General features: G+C 49.6%; 1 protein-coding gene across 1 annotated transcript in view; it reads right to left on the bottom strand.

Annotated features, from left to right (window-relative positions):
• Positions 1 to 19,300, bottom strand: part of LOC107123267 (transmembrane protein 132D-like) — a 218,406-nt gene that overhangs the window by 5,517 nt on the left and 193,589 nt on the right. The window contains exons 3-5 of the mRNA XM_015426489.1: positions 11,129 to 11,334; positions 9,902 to 10,175; positions 4,969 to 5,160 (exon numbers count right to left, since the gene is read on the bottom strand). Of these exons, the coding sequence (XP_015281975.1) occupies positions 4,969 to 5,160; positions 9,902 to 10,175; positions 11,129 to 11,334 (672 nt within the window). The remainder of the gene's footprint in view (positions 1 to 4,968; positions 5,161 to 9,901; positions 10,176 to 11,128; positions 11,335 to 19,300) is intronic.

The raw sequence follows: 19,300 nt of genomic DNA, 5'->3' as shown, positions 1-19,300 counted from the left end.
GTTTTTAAACCTGCCCCGGGACTGTTTTTGTCGGGGGGGGGGGGGGCTCTGCAACTTACCTGGCTGCTTCTTGCTCTGACTGAGGGCTGCTGGGAGCAGGGGGTGGGGCTTGTTGCATGTGCCCGCCCCCTGGGCTCTTTACTGCCGGAGCTCTGCTCCTGTGTGCTCCTGCAGGAAATGACCCCTGCGTATGATCATCACCCCATGCCATCCCTAGAAATTCTTCTCCCCTTGAAACACCACATGTTAAGGGATGGGCCAAACGTTTTGCTCTTGGTCAAACTACGTACAGACCATAAGAGAGAAAAGGGGTCATTTAGCAGCCTCCCCCAAAGGACTTCTATATTTCCACTGATCACCTGGTTTTAGTCCCCCCACCCCAAAATTACACTTCAAGTATGACTCCGTTTCTCAGGAATCTGAACCGTGCAGCCTTGCTGGAGCTCAATGTCCATCAAGCCCAGCTTTTGAGCTGATTTCAAGGCTGTGCATTTAGCTCCCCAGGTCAGCAAAGGATTAGCTCGTCGGCCCAATTTCTAGCTGTGTGTTGCTTGATTGCTGGACTCTTTGAAGGAGGAGGGAACCTCATTTTTATTGCCTTTTAGAGGATGCAGCCAATAGTATTTCTTACCCAAACTGGTAGAAAAGAGACTCTGGTTTGAATAAGGGTACAAGTTCTAGTTAGCAGGAGTTTGACCTCCAGGATATTTTGCTTTGATAATAGGTGTGGGGAAATGCTCTCCACCCTAGAATGCACCCCCACAGTTTAACCATTGGGGCTATAGTATACTTTGTTCATGAGTCGGAGCCCAACTGCAAAAGAAAGGAGGGGGCCGGTGGATGAGCCATCAAGCCCCAAGCACAGGATGCTTTGGTGTTTACGGTTGCTAATGACTCTGGCCGAAGTAGGAAAATAGGCTTACCCTTTCACACCTTGCTAGAACGTCACACCCAAGGGACAGTGACTGGGACAGGCAGATGGCTAGAGAGTGAATTTTCCTCTTAAGGCAGTTTCAGAGGAAAGCCATGTTGGCTAACAGTAGAACAGTTAGATTTGAGTCCAGTAGCACCTTAGGACTCAAATCTAACTGCTCTTAAGGCAGGAAGATTAGAACAACCACAGGTGGGGGGGGAGAGCCCAATGGGAGATCATAAATTCCTAGGACACCAACTTGCTGTTTTTTCATGGATCAGCACAAAGTATACAAGACTAAAGTCTTTACCTGGTACTTTGTCTTGCCCATGGGATGAAGGACCATTGATTGATTGATTGATTGATTGATTGATTGATTCATTGATTCATTCATTCAATCATTCATTCAATTTACATCCTGGCCATCTCTAAGAGCTAAGATAATGATGGATTTTTAAATACTGTAATTTCAAGGAATAATAACCCATAATCTCAAAGTGTAGGGTGATTGGATTGCGTTGTTTTCACCTTTTCTTTGTATCGTTGCTCAGTGCGACATTTGAGCAGACCATGAATTCTATTTAATTTTCATTTATTAAAACTTTCTCATATTTTGAATGCTGTAAACACAAGCCCTGTAAACACACCATGCTTATTTACTCTGGCTATCCCCACCAATTTACTGAGTACAGATTCTAGAAAGAGAGGGCACTTGGAGGGTACACTGCCCGCCCACACTGTGGGGCTAGCCTTGACAGTATCAGTAACTCTACTAACCCCCACCAAGGCTCCCCCCCTCCAAATGAGATTTACACCAAGATGAAAGAAAGCCCTTGGCCTGAGATACTTATACTTTATGACAGGGGAAGGAAAACCATAACTCTTCTACTTTTTAATTTCTCGGTGGTACAGAAAGAGTCGAACAAGTGTTTGCCCAGGTAAACAAGTGAACGAGACTGTCTTCTTCTTTCCAAAGGGGGAGGGGGAAACACTATTGTATATTTATGGCCGGTGAATTGTGTGATGGTGTATTATTTATGGCATATGTGAAAGGAGAGATGGGAAGTTATTGTTTCCTGGAACCAGTAGCCATTTCAAAGTCCTGTTACTGGAACTTACTTCTGTCTGCTTAGATGCTTGCTGGCCCTAAGGGGTGAGAGTCTGTACATTTAGAATGCTCTTTTAGGATATTAATAGAAGCACTGGGGCGATCCCGCGAGCAAGATCCCACAAGCTTGGCCAAAGGGCAGTGGATCCCTGGGGTTCCTCTCATCATCGTCTCAACGCCCACTGAGATTCTTTCCCTCGAGTGGTATTGCAGCTGGTGGGTCCGCCTGGACATCTAGAATTACGACTGACCTCTAGACAACAGAGGTCAGGTCCCCTGGAGAAAACGAGTGCTTTGGCGAGTGGGCTCGATGGCATTATATGCTGCTGAGGTTCCTCCCCAGACCCTGCCCTTCTCAAGCTCTACCCCCGAATCTCCAGGAACTTCCCAAGCTGGAGTTGGCAACACTACAAAGCTCTACTGTTGAGCCACCCCCTCCCTGCAAGATAAGAGCCCCCCCCATCGCAGAGATTTAGCTTCTGGGGAGTTATTTTATTTACTTTTAAAATTTATTTATGTCATTTATTGTCCGCCTTTCTCACATGGACTCAAGGTGGATTACGCAGAACGAGTCAATACGATCGGCAGGATGGGACATTCGATGAACAATGCAATAGAAGAATAGAATCATAAAATGCTCGAGTTGGAAGGGACCTTGCAGGTCATCTAGTCCAACCCCTTGCACACTGCAGGCGCATAGCCGAAAGATCGCCCTACAACATACCCGAAAGATGGTTGTCCAGCCTCCGCTTGAAAACGTCCAGTGAAGGAGCATCCACCACCTCCCGAGGCGGACTGTTCCACTGCTCAACCACTCTTACAGTTAGGAAGTTTCTACTGATATTTAGCCGGCAACGACTCCCTTGTAATTTCCACCCATTAGACCTAGTCTTGCAATCCGAAGCAAGAGAGAATAGATACTCTCCATCTTCTACATGACAGCCCTTCAAATACTTGAAGACTGCAATCATGTCCCCTCTAAGCCTTCTCTTTCCCAGGCTAAACATACCCAACTCTTTCAGCCTTCTAGAAGAAGAAGAAGAAGAAGAAGAAGAAGAAGAAGAAGAAGAAGAGGAAGAGGAAGAAGAAGAGGAAGAGGAAGAAGAAGAAGAAGAAGAAGAAGAGGAGGAAGAAGAGGAGATTGGATTTATATTCCACCCTTCACTCAGAGTCTCAGAGCGGCTTACAAACTCCTTTCCCTTCCCCTCCTCACAACAGACACCCTGTGAGGTAGGTGGGGCTGAGAGAACTCTTTCCAGAACTGTCCTTCAGGAAACAGCTCTGACAGAACTATGGCTTGCCCAAGGTCACCCAGCAGCTGCAAGTGGAGGAGTGGGGAATCAAACCCGGTTCTCCCAGATTAGAGTCCACACACTTAACCACTACACCAGGGCTGTAGAATCAACCAGAAACCAAAAAAACCCATAACTAAAACAAAGCATCTGTCTTAACATGACACACTCAGGGGTGTCGAACTCACTGAAAATGTGTTATTTAAAGTTTTAAAAAAATCTTTAATTGTGTTTGTCTGTGTCCCTTATAAAGTTTAGATCTCCACTACCTGGCATTACCCTTTATGACACACATGGCCTGGCCGAACAAGGTCTCATTTATGTCAGATCCTGTCCCCATAACAAAAGAGTTCGACACCCCTGTATGATAAAAAGATCACATAGTAGGACCCTAGATTCAGTAAGCAAAACACAGTAGTATAGACCCTGGTCCCTAGTAATTTATCTAAGAAGCTTTCTGAATCATTTAGTACAGTGGAAGTCTGTTGCCTGCGCAGAACTGAATTCTACGCAGAGCTGAATTCCGAAGATCACCAGTTTACATGAGCAACGATTTCAAATGCACCCAGCCGGTAAAATCAGGCTTCACAAGAGGCCGTCTGGCACAGCTAGAGCAGTGGCCGTGGATATCCCAAGCCAGTTGTATCTGTACTGCTCTCCTGTCAGCTCGACGGCTCCTGACTTGCCCCGGCCTGGGAGCCTAAAGCGAGAGTCCTCCTTCTCTCCCCCAGCCCTCTTCCCAAAAGCAGCACAAGCCACACATGGCCTATAAGGCTTCCTGAACTCTCGCAAGGTAACTTCCTCTCATGAGAGTTCAGACACCATTTTGGTTTCTCTGCAACTGGTGCCCCAAAAGGAATACCGGACTCTCATGAGAGGAAGAAAGCTCACGAGCATTTGGGCCCTGGTGCGTGGGTGGTTTGCTGTGCCTGAGGGAACAAGGAAATCAGGACGGTCGTCGTCAGTGTCTTGCTAGTGCCTTGACAGTAAAGATGCCAAGCAATGCCCGGTAAGGCAACCGACAGAGTTTTGGAGGTGGGGACATAGAGAAGAAGAAGAAGAAGAAGAGATTGGATTTATACCCCGCCCTTCACTTGGAGTCTCAGAGTGGCTTACAAACTCCTTTCCCTTCCCCTCCCCACAACAGACACCCTGTGAGGTGGGTGGGGCTGAGAGAACTTTGACACAAACTGCTCTTTTTCAAGGACAGCTGTGCCCGAGCTTGTGACTGACCCAAGGTCACATCAGCAGGTGCAAGTGGAGGAGTGGGGACTCAAACCCGGTTCTCCAAGATTAGAGTCCGCACACTTAACCACTACACCAGACTGGCTGGTGGGGTTGCGATGTTCTGTCTGCCACTACATCCCTTCCAGGGGAAACCTGGAAGTGACATCAGGTAGCTCTAGGAACTGCCAGACACTCAGTGGTAAAACCATATTGTAAAACCACAGAGTTTCTGGCAATTCCTAGAGCAACTCACTTTTGCATTTTCCCTGGAAGTGGGAGGTCTGGGAGCCCTACTCGGCAGGCAGGTAGGGGTGACAGGCAGGTGGCTGGTTAGCAATAGGATGCTGGAGGCTAGTGGTGTGTGGGATGGAAAGTTGCCGCTCCCTCACATCTACCACTCGCCCAGGTGACCTCGCCGCTCCTCATACCTGTTGTGGTGTCTGGAGGATTTCCTGGGCGACCGCGGTGGCAAAGATGGCCCTGTTGCTTCCTGGGCTCAGCTGCAAGGAGAGGGAAAGGCCCGTCACCAGCTGGACTCCCAGGTCAGTAATCGTCACCTTCTCATCCAGAACGGTCACAGTCTTCTCGGCCAAGATGGCGTCGGAGAGAGGGGACAAAATCTGTAGAAGAAAGCCAAGGTGAGACACCAGATGTGTTACTAATAGAAAAAGAGGTGCAGGAGCTCATTACCATAACTCATTAGCATAACTTATTTGCATATGCCACACCCCCTGACATCACCAGAAATGTGTCAGAAGGCAACACCCACTGCTCAGGCTCCACTGGACTGTTTTGGATTGCTAGCTATCCCCCTGGGCTCCTTACTGCTGGAGCTCTGCTCCTGTGCGCTCCCGCAGGAAATGACCCCTGCGCGTCACAGCAAAACACAAGGAAGGTCAAACATCTCCTAATAAATTATTTCCATACTTCAAAATAAGCTAACTGCTGGATGCAAGTTAGTGTTACCAGCTGACCAGAAAAAGTCTTCTTGGCCTGGCCTTGTGACTTTTAACGGGACTTTGAACGACGGAGATCAGCGGGTAAGTTTTCCATGGCCGGAAGAGTAATGTGCTCACCGGCTACTTTCTACAGATCATGTTGCCAGTGTGGCACAGAGGCCAGGGCAGGGGTCCCCAACCCTTTAGAGCCTGTGGGCAGCAACTGAATTTTGGCACGGGGGTGACGGCCGCGACCACAAAACGGCCAGCCGGGAGGTGGAACCAACCACACACACAGGGGAAGCAAAAGTGCAGGAGACGAGAGCAGCAAATTGTGAAAATACACTAGGAAAGAGGAATTAGAGGATAAAGCCAACACTGCAGGGGCACCTGTTGCTGAAGTGCGATTTTAACCTGCACAGCCCATCCGATGTCAAATGGCCGACTGGAAGCCCTACCGGGTAGGAGCCCACCCGGCCTCAGCCACTTTCTGAAAACACTTGGCAGGGCCCGGGAAAGGTGTTGGTGGGTGGCCTCAGCGTCTCTGGGCTCCACACTGCGGACCGCTGGGTCAGATTAGTATCTGGGACACCCAGGTTCAAACCCAACTTTGCCATGGGAACTTGCTGGAGGCCCTTGGGCGAGTCGCATACTCTCGGCCCAACCTACCTCACAGGGTTGTTGTGAGGATTAACAGGGAAGAGAGGAGAGAAATTATGAATGACGTAAATAAAAAAACAAACAAAAGCAATCTTCACTTTTAACTGTTTCCCACTAGACTCCCAACTACCGACTTTTTGCATTTAACTCTGACCGGCAATGCTCCTGCCGTCTCAGACCCCACCCATGTCCCCTCGCTTCCCTTTCTGCCTGGACCGCCTTCCCAGAGCGCCAAAGTGTCACCAGCCGGCCTTCAAACCCTGTATTTCTAGGGTTGCCAAACTCAGGTGGCCCCTGAAGATCTCCTGCTGTGATAACTGATCTCCGGACTGTCTCAGACCCCACCCATATCCCCTCGCTTCCCTTTCTGCCTGGATCGCCTTCCCAGAGCGCCGAAGTGGCACCAGCCAGCCTTCAAACCCCATATTTCTAGGGTTGCCAACCTCCAGGTGGAACCTGAATATCTCCTGCTGTGATAACTGATCTCCGGATAACCAAGGTCAGTTCCCCTGGAGAAACCACCGCGACGATATTATCCATCTATCGCATCTTGGGGAGCAGACGTTGCCCGACTGTGCTGTGAAATACTGCTCCTGGTGCTCTCTCGCTTTTAAGAATACTAGCTGTTAAATGTGGGTTGCTGTGTCTTGTGTATTTCTATGTAGGCTTTTGTAGCGCCAGATTTTACTATATGTGTAACAGTGTTTTATGGCACTTAATTTTTAAACTTGTTGTTCGCCGCCCTGAGCCATTGGGTAGGGCGGCATAGAAATCTCAAAAATAAATAAATAAAAATAAATAAATAAAGCCGTTGGTTACAGCCCTGAACGGTTGTCCTCCCTTCGCCAAATAAGCCACGGGTCCCACAGCGACATCCGACCGCATCCTTCCTGTGTGCCACCTTTCCTCTCCTGTACTGTTTCAGTGTAACCATCGCAGGGCAGGGACTTGACTCCCCCTCCCCCCAATGTGACTGCGTTAAGAACACTCCTTGGACCAGACCCATAAACACTGAATTAAAACAGACGGGGAGCAGGCTGCATTGACCGAGACCTCCGCATTTCCAAAGCAGCTGACTTTGACGATTCCTTCCGTGGCAGGCCATTTGTATTCTTTAAGGCGGGCTGCTTAGCCGTTTCTCTCTCTCTCTGAACTCCCTTCCTGGAGATATTCTTTATATTTATGGACACTTGCAAAAGGCAAGACAAGATGTAGAGCCTTTTGAAACCTATAAATAAAGATCCTTATGGAGGGCCGCCGAGCATTTCTGCTTCCCAAAGAGTACTTTCCTTGCACTGACAGTTTGTTCAATGGATCAGGCACGTTCGAGTGATCAATGTCTCGGGGGCCCCTGGGCAATGCATGGGTGGGAGGCCCCGACGCCAGCTACCCAATCGTGTACAAATGGGTTTTTAAGGAAAGTTTTCTGTGCATCCATCTTGAAACTTTAGACATTGTGCATCCTGCAGACTCTTCCTCACTCAATCCAGAATCGGCTCAATAGATTTAAACTAAAAACACATTCATTCCCCTTCCCCTCGCAATTTGCTTAGTGTTCAACAGAAAGGCCACTGCCAGCAACCCCCGGGAGAAAGTGGGGGTCGGGCCTGGTGGGGCCTGGTGTGCTGCTGTCATTCTGGAATGAACACCACTTCCAGTAAAACTGGAAGTGATACCGTGATGTTCTAAAATTTACAAAAACGCTATAACCACAGAGTTCTTGTAAGATTTTAGAAGAAGTTCTTGTAAGTTTTTACCAGAAGTTATGTCATGGGAGCTCTAGAATCTACAAGAATTCTATGGTTACCACAGAGTTTATTGTAAAATCTGAAGCATCTAATCCACGAAGCATCCACAACTGGCATTACACCAGGACACTGATGTCATTTCCGGCAAAAACTGGAAGTGACATCATGGCTGCTCTAGAATTCACACAAACTCTATGGTGACCATAGAGTTCTTGTAAATTCTAGACCATCTAATCCACAAACCGTCCACAAAGTCATGTCTGGTTTTTACCAGAAGTGATGTCAATGTGCTGGTGTGATGCCAGTGTGCACTCCATTCCCCCCCTCCATTTCCTCCCTCTGGCACCTTAGCAGTGGGATGGTGGGAGGTCTCCCACTGTGGCAGGAGACTTGGTGTCTCTAAAAAGGCCCCTGTTATTGAACCTGCTTTGTGAATGCGTGTGCAGAACCTCAGGCTTTAATGCCGAGTTAGAGCGGATCTTCTCAGGGAAACGATGCTCAAGTCGGAATACATTTGAGTATTACGAACTCAACCAGGCAGATTTGTGTTCTGAACCAGACAGTTCTGCAGTTTGTCAACATCTCTTTTTCCTGCTCTCCTCATTCTAGGCATTTCTCTGCTCCTGCCAGGATCCCAGGTCTTTGTTCTACCCTGGGAACTGGAAGCAAGGCAAAGTAAAAAATACTCAAGGACTTTGCTGAAACTTGATGACTCACTGCTAAGACAGACCACTTCTTCTCAAAACCCCTGGCTGCTGCTATTCAGTACCACATCACCTCCGATCCTATTTTCTGTCTTTGCCAGTCTTTGTTGGCTGCATGTATTTTAGGATGCAGGGACAGACTCAAGAAGAAGGTTTAACATTGCCATTCTCTCTGGCCTTCTGCCCACACTAAGCCTCTGAGCAAGCTGATGGCTTGTCATCTACCATCTATGAAAACATGCCTAAGTGTTCCATGCCAAATTCTTCTTTCCGCAGTTCAAAAACTGACTAAGGCCCCGGTCACACGGGCCAGATAATGCGGGGGGGGGGAGGCGTGGCTGTTTGCCCCGGAGCAAAATAAAGCGCAGTAGCCCGATCACACAGTTCCCCGAGTCTCTGCGCTTAGGCTGTTAGCTAGCGAACACACGGCGATGCTGGAGTGTGGCAAAGAAGCAGTGCGGCAAACGCTTTGCGTTTGTGCCCATGCGCAGTTCCGCGGAGCAGCACTGCTTTCAGTTACGTGTTTGTGCGCATGCACTTACGAAAAAACACCCGGTTTGCGACAGGACGGGCGACGGATGCCACGGGATACTAGCATTCCCACGATCAGACGCCCGCCCCGCGTTTTCCAGATACTAGTCCACTTTCCGTGGTACTTTTTTACTGCGCATCTTCGGTGGGATGCCATGGGTTGGCCATGGGTGCGCTACACTTCCCAGATGTTGCGGTGTGATCGCGCCCCGAAAATCCACCTGACATTCATGCCTTTAGCGCAGCAAATCCTCCATGTGACCAGGTCCTAAAAGAATTTGTTTCGACAAGATTTGGTGGCGGCCTCGAGCTTGAAACCACCTTAGCTAAAGTCATACCATTGGTCCACAGAATTTGGTATGACTGATCCTGACTTATAGTGGCCCTCTGAGACCACAAGGAGACAAGCATTCTCCCCAAGAGCTTTGGACTTGAAATTCGAAGGATTGAAATTGTGTGCAAAGCAGGCTCTAGCCTTTTCCCTGCTTGAGCTTAGGTGGCTACAGAAAAGGACTTCATAAAGTTATGGAAGGTAGGAATTACCAGTGGTCATAAGCCTTGATTGCTACATGGAACCTCCACGTCCAGAAGCAGTATATCCTTGAATCCCAAACACTGAGGACATGGAACAGGGGAGGGGCTGCTGCCTTTACACCCGACTTGTAAGATTTCTAGGGGTATGTGCTTTGTCACTGTTGCAAACAGAACGTGGGGCCGGGTGATCTGATGCCGCAGTGCGGTTCTTATAGTTTTATTGAGCATTCCGTGTTTTCCTCCTACCTGGATGGTTGTCATCCCAAGCTCCTGTCCGACCAACATCTGTCCCTCCTGAAGTTTTGCGATTCTTGGCTCTTCCACTTGCATGAAATCTTTCACCAGCTCGGTGATGTCCACCTGCCAGTCGGAACCAAGCAAGTACGCCGTCTGGCCTCCCGGATCGGAGGGTTCGGCTACAAACTGGGTGAGGACGCGCACCATGGCGTGTTGGTACTGGAGGGTGCAGCCCCGCCCCTTCCGCTCGTCCTCCTCTTCGTCATCGCTGTCTCTAGCTGGCCTGTCAAGGGAAGGACACAGAAGGATCAGGGAAAGCAACAGCAAGAGAATGACAAGTTCCCAAGAGTTCTCTGAAAACTTCCTGATGATCTCTAAACGTACATTTCCATCTCCTAACATTAACATAACATACATTCAACTCAGACCCCAAAGCTGAATACAAGAAGAGAAGAAGAAGAGATTGGATTTATACCCTGCTTCACTACTCGAAGGAGTCTCAGAGAGCCAGTGTGGTGTAGTAGTTAAATGCGCGGACTCTAATCTGGGAGAACCCGGTTTGATTCCCCACTCTTCCACTTGCAGCTGCTGGAGGACCTTGGGCAAGCCGTAGCTCTGACAAGAGCTGTTCTTGAAAAAAAGAGCAGTTTCTGCCAAGAGCTCTCTCAGCCCCACCTACCTCACAGGGTGTCTGTTGTGGGGAGGGGAAGGGAAAGGAGTTTGTAGGCCGCTCTGAGACACCTTCAGGTAGTGAAGGGCGGGGTATAAATCCAATCTCTTCTTCTCTTCTTCTTACAATCTTGATTTCCCCACCCACAGCTGGCAACCCTCTTTGCGGTGTCCTTGCCAAGCACCCGGTCCTGGTAAAAAGTTCTCAGGCAAAAAAGGTAAAGGTTCCCTTGCTCGAAAGTCAGTCGAATCCAACTCTAGGGTTGCGGTGCTTCAAAGCCGAAGAGCCAGCGCTGTCCGAAGACGTTTCCGTGGTCATGTGGCCGGCATGACTAAACACCAAGGCGCACGGAACACTTTTACCTTCCCACCGAAGTGGTACCTATTGATCTACTTGCAATTTCTTGCTTTCGAACTGCTAGGTTGGCAGGAGCTGGGACTAGAGACGGGAGCTCACTCCATCATGCGGCACACTCGGGTCTCGAACTGCTGAACTACTGACCTTCCACAGCCTGCAGTTCAGCGCCTTAACCACTTGAGCCACCACAGCTCTCAGGCAAAACCCACCTCTTATTGGAGACAATGGGGATCCGCCACCCCTTGATCTGGTTTAGCTCTGTGTCCGAAACTTCTATCTGGAGAGGGAGACGGGGCACCCATACGGTAATCTCTAGTGGGGCGCTCAGGTGCTGGTATGTGAAATGAAGGGCGACATTCACTTTCCCTTTCATTTCTTTCCCATTGACGAACACGTAGTCGCACCTGTCGGAGACCTGGGAAGAGAGGAGAGGCAGACAGAGACGTGAATAACCCTCTCTGCCAAATTAGAAGGCAGGGCTATTTTTGGGCAGGAACGCACAGGAACAGAGTTCTGGCTGGCTCCCAAGTTGGCCACGCCCAGCAGGAACTCATTAGCATGATAGGCCACACCCAACAGCAGAAACTCATTAGGATTGGCTACAATTAGGGGTGTGTGGCCTAACATGCAAAAAGCCCTGGGTTTTGACAACAAACAAGGTAAAGAGAATAAGAAGCAAAAGGTGGGTGTGGCTGGATGACCACACTTCTAGTAACATGGGGGCGTGGCCTAATATGCGAATGAGCAGTGCTGTCAGGGTGTGGCCTAATATGCTAATGAGTTTTGCTGTTGAGTATGGCCTATTATGCTAATGAGTTCCTGCTGGGCTTTTTCCACACAAAAGGCCCTCTTATAAGGCACCGTTCAGCCAGGGAGGACGGAAGAGCAGAGACACGGGCCTCCGGCTTCTGCTGCCGCTTCTTCCTTCTGTCTTGGGAATGCAGGAGAAAGAGCCGGGTTGGCATCTGAAGCACGGGATTCTGTTCCTCGAGCCAGCCAACGGAAGAGACCTGTATGACTTACAAGTGTGCATCGTGCAATCTCAGCCCCAGTTGGGATGAATTTATCCTGCTTATTCATTACGATTAACAACGATCTGTACAGTGCTATCGTTTTCCAGGGTGATCCTGCAGAGTTATGTACTCGAATCCTCAAGAAACTCTTAAACTGAAATAGACACTGGGGGGGAAACGAGAGAGAGATACAAAGGGGGAGAGAGATGAACTGGAACAGTTCTGAAGGATTTGAAGGGAAAGGGGGGCTTACATACCTGACCAGGAAGGGAGTATGCTGCATTATGGACAGCAAGTGGAACCAGAGAGGATAATGCTAAGAGATGAAGGTGTTCTCTGATTTGCTCTTTGCAGTCTGTTCCATTTTTATCCCTCTCTTCCTCTTAGGGGGCTATACTCCCCTCTTCCATTTTGTCCTTACAGCTATTACATGTGGGAGGTTAGGCAAAGAGAGAATGACTCACTCAAGGCTACCCACTGAGCTCAGGGCAGAGTCGGTATTCAAACACAGATCTCCTAGATCCCGGTCTACCTCTCTAACGACGGCACAACTCTGGCTGTCTCTGCCTGTACAGCTGAGACTGAAACTGTGATTGCTTTTCACAACCTGCAAGGATCAACTGAAATCTGGTGAGCCCTGTCGCAGCAGGGCTCCTCCCTCCCCCAGACAGCCAATCGCCGTCCTGCATCTCAGCTTCCCTGTCCTTTGGGTTCTGCCCCTCTGTCCCATCTTGATCCCAATACCTTCACAATGGGTCTCATACTTTCAGCAAGTGATGATCCGATGTTCACATTCCCGGCTTGCGACATCATGTTCTCTAAAGCTGAGCGCCCCATATAATCAAAACAAAGACTGGTTTGCAATGCAGCACGAGCAGCATTGAGAGCAGTTTTTGCTGCCGCACAGTTGGTGGCGTTTGGCACGGGGCCTCTCCAGATAGCCACCGTTGGCTCCTGTTCACGATTTTCCTGCCTCGCATATGCCTCAGGGTCATGCGTTACTCAAAAGAGCGACGTTTCTAGACCATGCTTTGCTTTTGTGCCTGTGCATTCAGCAGAATTTATTCATCATGTTGGCATACGCTCAGAACTGACTGGATTGCACTACTGTTCCCAGCTGGATACTTGCAAACTTATCTAGAACACACAGTTAGCGCCAATGTGCTCAGAATTAGGTGGAGAAAACGGACACGGCTGGAATACTAGGGAGACGGGCGCTGCAGCTTCCTCTTACTGTCCCAGCAGGGTTGGAACAATGAAGGAACGCTCCTCTTTATAAATTTATACTATTTCTCTCTCTGCTGGGTTGGGTGGATGTCGGGCAAGGGAAGGGAACAGGGGTATCTGTATGTAAGTAGCGTGAGGCCCTCCCCTGGCTGGCCCCAGCTCGCTCAATCTCATCAGTTCTTAGAAACGAAGTAGGGTTGGCCATGATCAATGCTCCCTCTAAGCTGTGGGGTCTTGTGAGCAACAATTCTACTTTGTGAGCTACTGGCATTAAAGTTGTGAGCGAGCGATTTGGCTGCTGCATAAATCAGTTTGCTCTGGAGCCATCCTTCCTGAGCTAAGACAAAAATCTGTGAGTTGGAGGCTAAAAAACTGTGGGCTAGCTCACACTAACTCAGCTTAGAGGGAACACTGGCCATGATTAGTTCATTGGGAGACAAACCCCCCCCAAGGAAGTCCAGCATTGCTATGCAGAGGCAGGCAATGGCAAACCCCACCTCTGTTCATCCCTTGATTTGAAAACCCCTCAAGGGGTGACTGTAAATCATCTGTGACTCGACGGCATCTTCCACCACCACCAAGCCATGGATTCTCTGCCCACCCCCGCGATATAATTCTGAACAATTTCAAGTGTTCGATAAACAGCGGACTTTCTTTCTGAGCATTCGGGGGTGGTCCGAGCATTCGAGAGTCAAACGCAGGAGCCTTCTCCCATCGCTGCCCACTAGTTCTGCCCACTAGTGAAAAGTGCCTACAGACCCATGCCACCGTAAGGTGAATCGCTGCATCGTTGATGAAGGGGTTGTGGTCAGTGTTCCCTCTAAGCTGAGTTAGTGTGAGCTAGCTCACAGTTTTTTAGCCTCTGGCTCACACATTTCTGTCTTAGCTCAGGAAGGATAGCTCCAGAGCAAACAAATGTCTGCAGCAGCCAAATTGTTTGCTCACAACTTGCTCACAACAATGCCAGGGGCTTACAAAGTAGGATTTTTGCTCACAAGACTCCACAACTTAGAGGGAACATTGGTTGTGGTCTTCCTTCCTGCTCCTTGATCTCAACTCATAGAATCCTAGAATCACAGAGTTGGAAGGGGCCATGCAGGCCAACTAGTCCAGCCCACTGCTCAAGGCAGGATCAGCCTAGAGCAGGGGTGTTAAACATGAGGCCCGGGGGCCAGAACCGGCCCGTCCAGGGTCCTCACCCGGCCCACAAGCAACTGGTATGTATGGAAATGTAAGGTAAAAAGGTAAAGGTTCCCTTGCTCGAAAGCCAGTCGAATCAGACTCTAGGGTTGCAGTGCTCATCTCCATTTCAAAGCCGAAGAGCCAGCGCTGCCTGAAGACGTTTTCGTGGTCATGTGGCCGGCATGACTAAACACCAAGGCGCACGGAACGCTGTTACCTTCCCACCAAAGTGGTACCTATTTATCTACTTGCAATTTCTTGCTTTTGAACCCTTTTATGGTATCTTTTGGGGGGGAAACTAGTCTTGCATACGATTAAATACATTTATTATGGCTTTTGTGGGCTCCCTAGTAAATTAATTGCTTTCACTGCTAGGAATCAATTACTTTTGTTAGTGTTTTGAGTAAAAAATATCATTAATTGGGTTTTCCTATGTCATTTATACAGTTTATGTCTCCGGTACCTGGCATTACATTTTATGGCACACATGGTCCGGCCCAACAAAGTGACATTTATGTCAGATCCAGCCCTCCGAACAAATGAGTTCGACACCTCCGGCTTAGAGCATCACTGACCAGTCTTTGTCCAGCCGCTGCTTGAAGACTGCCAGTGAGGGGGAGCTCACCACCTCCCGAGCCAGCCGATTCCACTGTTGCACGACTCTTACTCCTGCACAACTCCTTCCTAGCCTCTTGCCCTGGCCATCATAAGGGGGAAAAGGAAATAAATCACACCTTTTCAGGAGCCTTCACCCATATCGAGGGGAGATGACACAACCCGTTTGTCACAGCTGGTTAAAATATTGGTCCAAATGCACGTTGGATAATTTATTAACTACCACTTTGCTGCGGCGATGATCTGAAGGAATGATCTATTAAAAACCCTGAAACTCTTTTTCACAATCCATTACCGGGCAGGCCTTCTGTTCCATTATGCTGGGATATTTAATATTTCTGCCTCCGGAATGCATGATCTCGCACTTATATGAATTTAATGCCATTTTTGACTTCTCTGTTTAAATGCAGATCAGATCTAAATCTTGTCGAAACATCAGAAACGGCTGCAATTTACATTCCAGCATGTTCGCCCCCTGCCTCAGATAGAAGGACATGCCTGGAATGCTGAAGAAGAAATTCATGACCAAATGCCTTGGCAGCCATTTACCAGGCAGATGTTGTGGTACAGGGAATCCTGAAGACTACAGAGAAACAGGATGAAGGCTATGAACACAGATGTGTACCGTTGCCTGCCCAGCTCCAACAATAGCAAAATGGTGTTGTCTCTTTTGGCTAGGAACCTGGAAGTCACTTCCCCATGCCATGCTCTAGGATTTTCACCAATCTCTATGGTAAAAACCATAGAGGTTGGGAAAATTCCTAGAGATCCATTGAGTGCCAGCTGAAGATGGGAATACCGCTGGGGGTTTGCCTGCTTATAGGATGCAAATCATGTAGGGATGCCAGCCTCCAGGTGGGGCCTGAGGATCATCCAAAATTGCAGCTCCTCTCCAGACTACAGAGATCAGTTCCCCCGGGAGAAAATGGCTGCTTTGAAGGGTGCACTCCGTGGCATTTTACCCCACTGAGGTCCTCCCCAGGCTCCGCCTTCATATCTCCAGGAGTTTCCCAACCTGGAGCTGGCAACCCTACTCCCCCATCCCCTGCTGGTGGCCAGCGAGGACCCGGCAAGCCTATGACAAATGGCAGCCCTACACATTGGATACCATAGCAGAAGCAGAGTAGCATGCAAAGACACGCCCCTGCCCTGCAGTGCTTACAATATATGTGTTGACAGCAATGAGAGTCAATGTCAGCTAGGCCTTTCTCAAGCCCTGGCTGCCATGGGAGTGGGGTGACTCTGGAATGTTAAGTTTCTTTTCTACTGTGTCTCCTGTGTTTCTATTATCTCTGTGTGACCGTCAGTGCCTGGTGTAGTCTTTCTCCTGGGAAAAGTGGCCCGTTACTTTGGTGGGCTTCTACCTGATCCCTGATTGGCCCTGGGCCATCGGGGGCCTCCTTGAATAACGTATACCTGCTTGCTGCACGCACTTTTCTTTAGTTCTAAGTCATGCTCTGTTCCCATCTCCTCGTTTCTTTTGAACGTTAACCATTTCCTTGATTCTCTTTTTTTCCCCTTTCTGATTTCCAGAGGTCCGTAGCACTTTAATGGTAGAGAACAGAGGGAACAGACACAGGGCAAAGGAGGGAGAGACAAAGATATCAAATAGAACCAGGGTAAGAAAATAGTCGATGGGTGTAAACTTGGCTGGGACTAGGGTTGAAGGTTAAGTGATCGAGCCAAACTATTCATGTGATTCAACCCAATATACCATTGACCTATGGGATAGGAGGGTACCTGACAAACATGGTGCCACGCTAGACAAAGTTGCCCCTGATGAGCTTCTCCCCAAGATAGGTAAAGGTAAAGGTTCCCTTGCTCGAAAGCCAGTCGAATCCGACTCTAGGGTTGCGGTGCTCATCTCCGTTTCAAAGCCGAAGAGCCAGCGCTGTCCGAAGACATTTCCGTTGTCATGTGGCCGGCATGACTAAACACCAAGGCGAACGCTGTTACCTTCCCACCGAAGTGGTACCTATTTATCTACTTGCAATTTCTTGCTTTCGAACTGCTAGGTTGGCAGGAGCTGGAACTAGAGACGGGAGCTCACTCCGTCATGCGGCACACTCGGGTCTCGAACTGCTGAACTACCGACCTTCCACAGCCTGCAGTTCAGCGTCTTAACCACTTGAGCCACCGCAGTTCCTTCTCCCACAACACAGAATGGCCCTAGGGCTGCCAAATCCCCCCGGGGGGCGGAAATCCCCCCGCCCAGAGGCCTGTTCCCAGACGCCGGGGAATCGGGCCCCGGGGGGGAACCCCGCCCCAGCGTGCACATCACAGGGAAGTGACATTATGATGCCGGGCACGCTGGGGGTGGGGCCACGGCCATACAAGGGAAAACTCTATGGTTTTCCCTTGTATGTTTGTGGCCCTGCCCCCAGCATGCCCGGCGTCATGACGTCACTTCCCTGTGATGTGCATGCGGCGCGCGTGTGCTTCGCGCGCGTACGCTCCGGGAGCCATGCAGGAGTCCCCCGCCGGAGAGGTGAGTAACATTTGACAACCCTAAATGGCCCGCCTGGTACCATCCCGAATCTAAACTCTGACATCACTTATTATCCTCCTGGTGGTTCAAGTGATGGTCCTTCGAATTCAATGAGATTTGGTTCCCAATCAGGGCCCTCAGTGATCCCATGAAGTGTTTCAATATCTATCACTCCCACGTTCCCGTAAATCCTTCCGACTGTGTGTCTGAATCGGGCCTGCATCACTTGTGAACGACCTAGCCAAACACGGTACCACATCCAGGTATTGAAACCGGCCATGTGCTTGACTGCACCACCCAGTCCATCCCCATTATCTGTAGCCCCCGCCCGGCTGAAAAAACACACACAAAAACAGAGGGCTTCTTGAACTGGGCTGGCTCACCAGATTTGGCTGGGAGAGATGGAGGCCTGTGTTCGGCTGAGTAACTAAGGAGTTGAACCAAGCGTGCCCCTTCGGATAAACGACTCAGAGTGGAAGACAAAAGAGGCAGAAAGAGTCATCGCAGCACAAAAATAAAATAAGGGGTTTGGGGGGAGGCCTGGGCTGGATGGGAAGTTGGTGGTAATTTGGGGGGGTCAGGTCCAGAGAGACCCCCACAGTAGCTATGGGCCTGATTCGAGAGCTCATTTTACACTGTGGTCAGTGTAAAAGTGCCTTGTTGATGTCTCTGTTCTGGTGTTCTTAGGCAGGGCTATTTTTGGGCAGGAACGCATGGGAACGGAGTTCCGGCTGGCTTCAGAGTTGGCCACGCCCACTACAGCCAAAACCTCTGCATGCTTGGCTACAGAGGGAAGGCCTGGAGAGTGACCCCCCCGGGCGACTCCAAGGTGGGCAGGCCGGGGGCCCAGCGACTCCAAGGTGGACAGGCCAGGGGGGAACCTGAAAGGATCGGGGAGGCAATCAAATGCCTCCCTGTGCCTTCCCTGGCCTGTCCAACAGCCGCGGGGCGCTGGGGCAAGCCAAGGGAAGGCATGGGGGTGTGGCCTTATATGCCAATGAGCTGCACTGTCAGGGGTGTGGCCTAATATGCTAATGACTTTCTGCTGTTGGGTGTGGCCTATTATGCTAATGAGTTCCTGTTGGGATTTTTCTACCAAAAAAGCCCTGTTCTTAGGTGTTTTTGCTCTCTCTTCTTTTCTCACGAGTTGTAATTCTCTGCTTCCTTCTGGTCTCCTGTCAGCCATGCTCTGTTCCCATCTCCTCGTTTCCTTTGAACGTTAACCATTTCCTTGATTCTCCTTTTGTCCCCTTTCTGATCTCCAGAGGTCTGTAGCACTTTAATGGTAGAGAACAGAGGGAAGCGGTCTTCTGGCCTAGCAGAAATCTGGGTTAGTGAAGGATTCACAATAACCGCCCCCTCTGGGGAGTCCATCTCTCCCGTGTATCCCATCACAGAGAGGGTCCCCTGAGAAAGAACAGAGACTTGTAGGTATTTCAACCACAGTTAAAATATTCTCACATGGGAATGTATTTACACCAACACCCTTACCATGGAAACGCCAGCGCATCCCTTGGATTAGACTGAATGCATCAATTGCGTCTAAGGTTCAAACTCTGAGGGTGGGGAAGAAGAAACCGCAGCAGAAGAAGATATTGGATTTATACCCCGCCTTTCACTACCCAAAAGAGTCTCAGAGTGACTTACAATCTCCTTTCCCTTATCCTCCCCACGACAGACACCCTGTGAGGCAGGTGGGTCTGAGAGAGCTCCTTTGAGAACTGCTCGTGAGAGAACAGCTCTGAGAGAACTTGTGACTGGTCCAAAGTCACACCAGCAGCTGCATGTGGAGGCGTGGGGAATCAAACCTGGTCCTCACAGATTAGAGTCTGCGCTCTTAACCACTACACCAAACT

Source organism: Gekko japonicus, unplaced genomic scaffold (genome assembly GCF_001447785.1).
Source record: "Gekko japonicus isolate JY-2015 unplaced genomic scaffold, Gekko_japonicus_V1.1 scaffold1118, whole genome shotgun sequence".
Taxonomy (NCBI): domain Eukaryota; kingdom Metazoa; phylum Chordata; class Lepidosauria; order Squamata; family Gekkonidae; genus Gekko; species Gekko japonicus.
The sequence above is the reverse complement of the archived record's forward strand: the minus strand, read 5'-3'. Positions and strand labels throughout refer to the sequence as shown.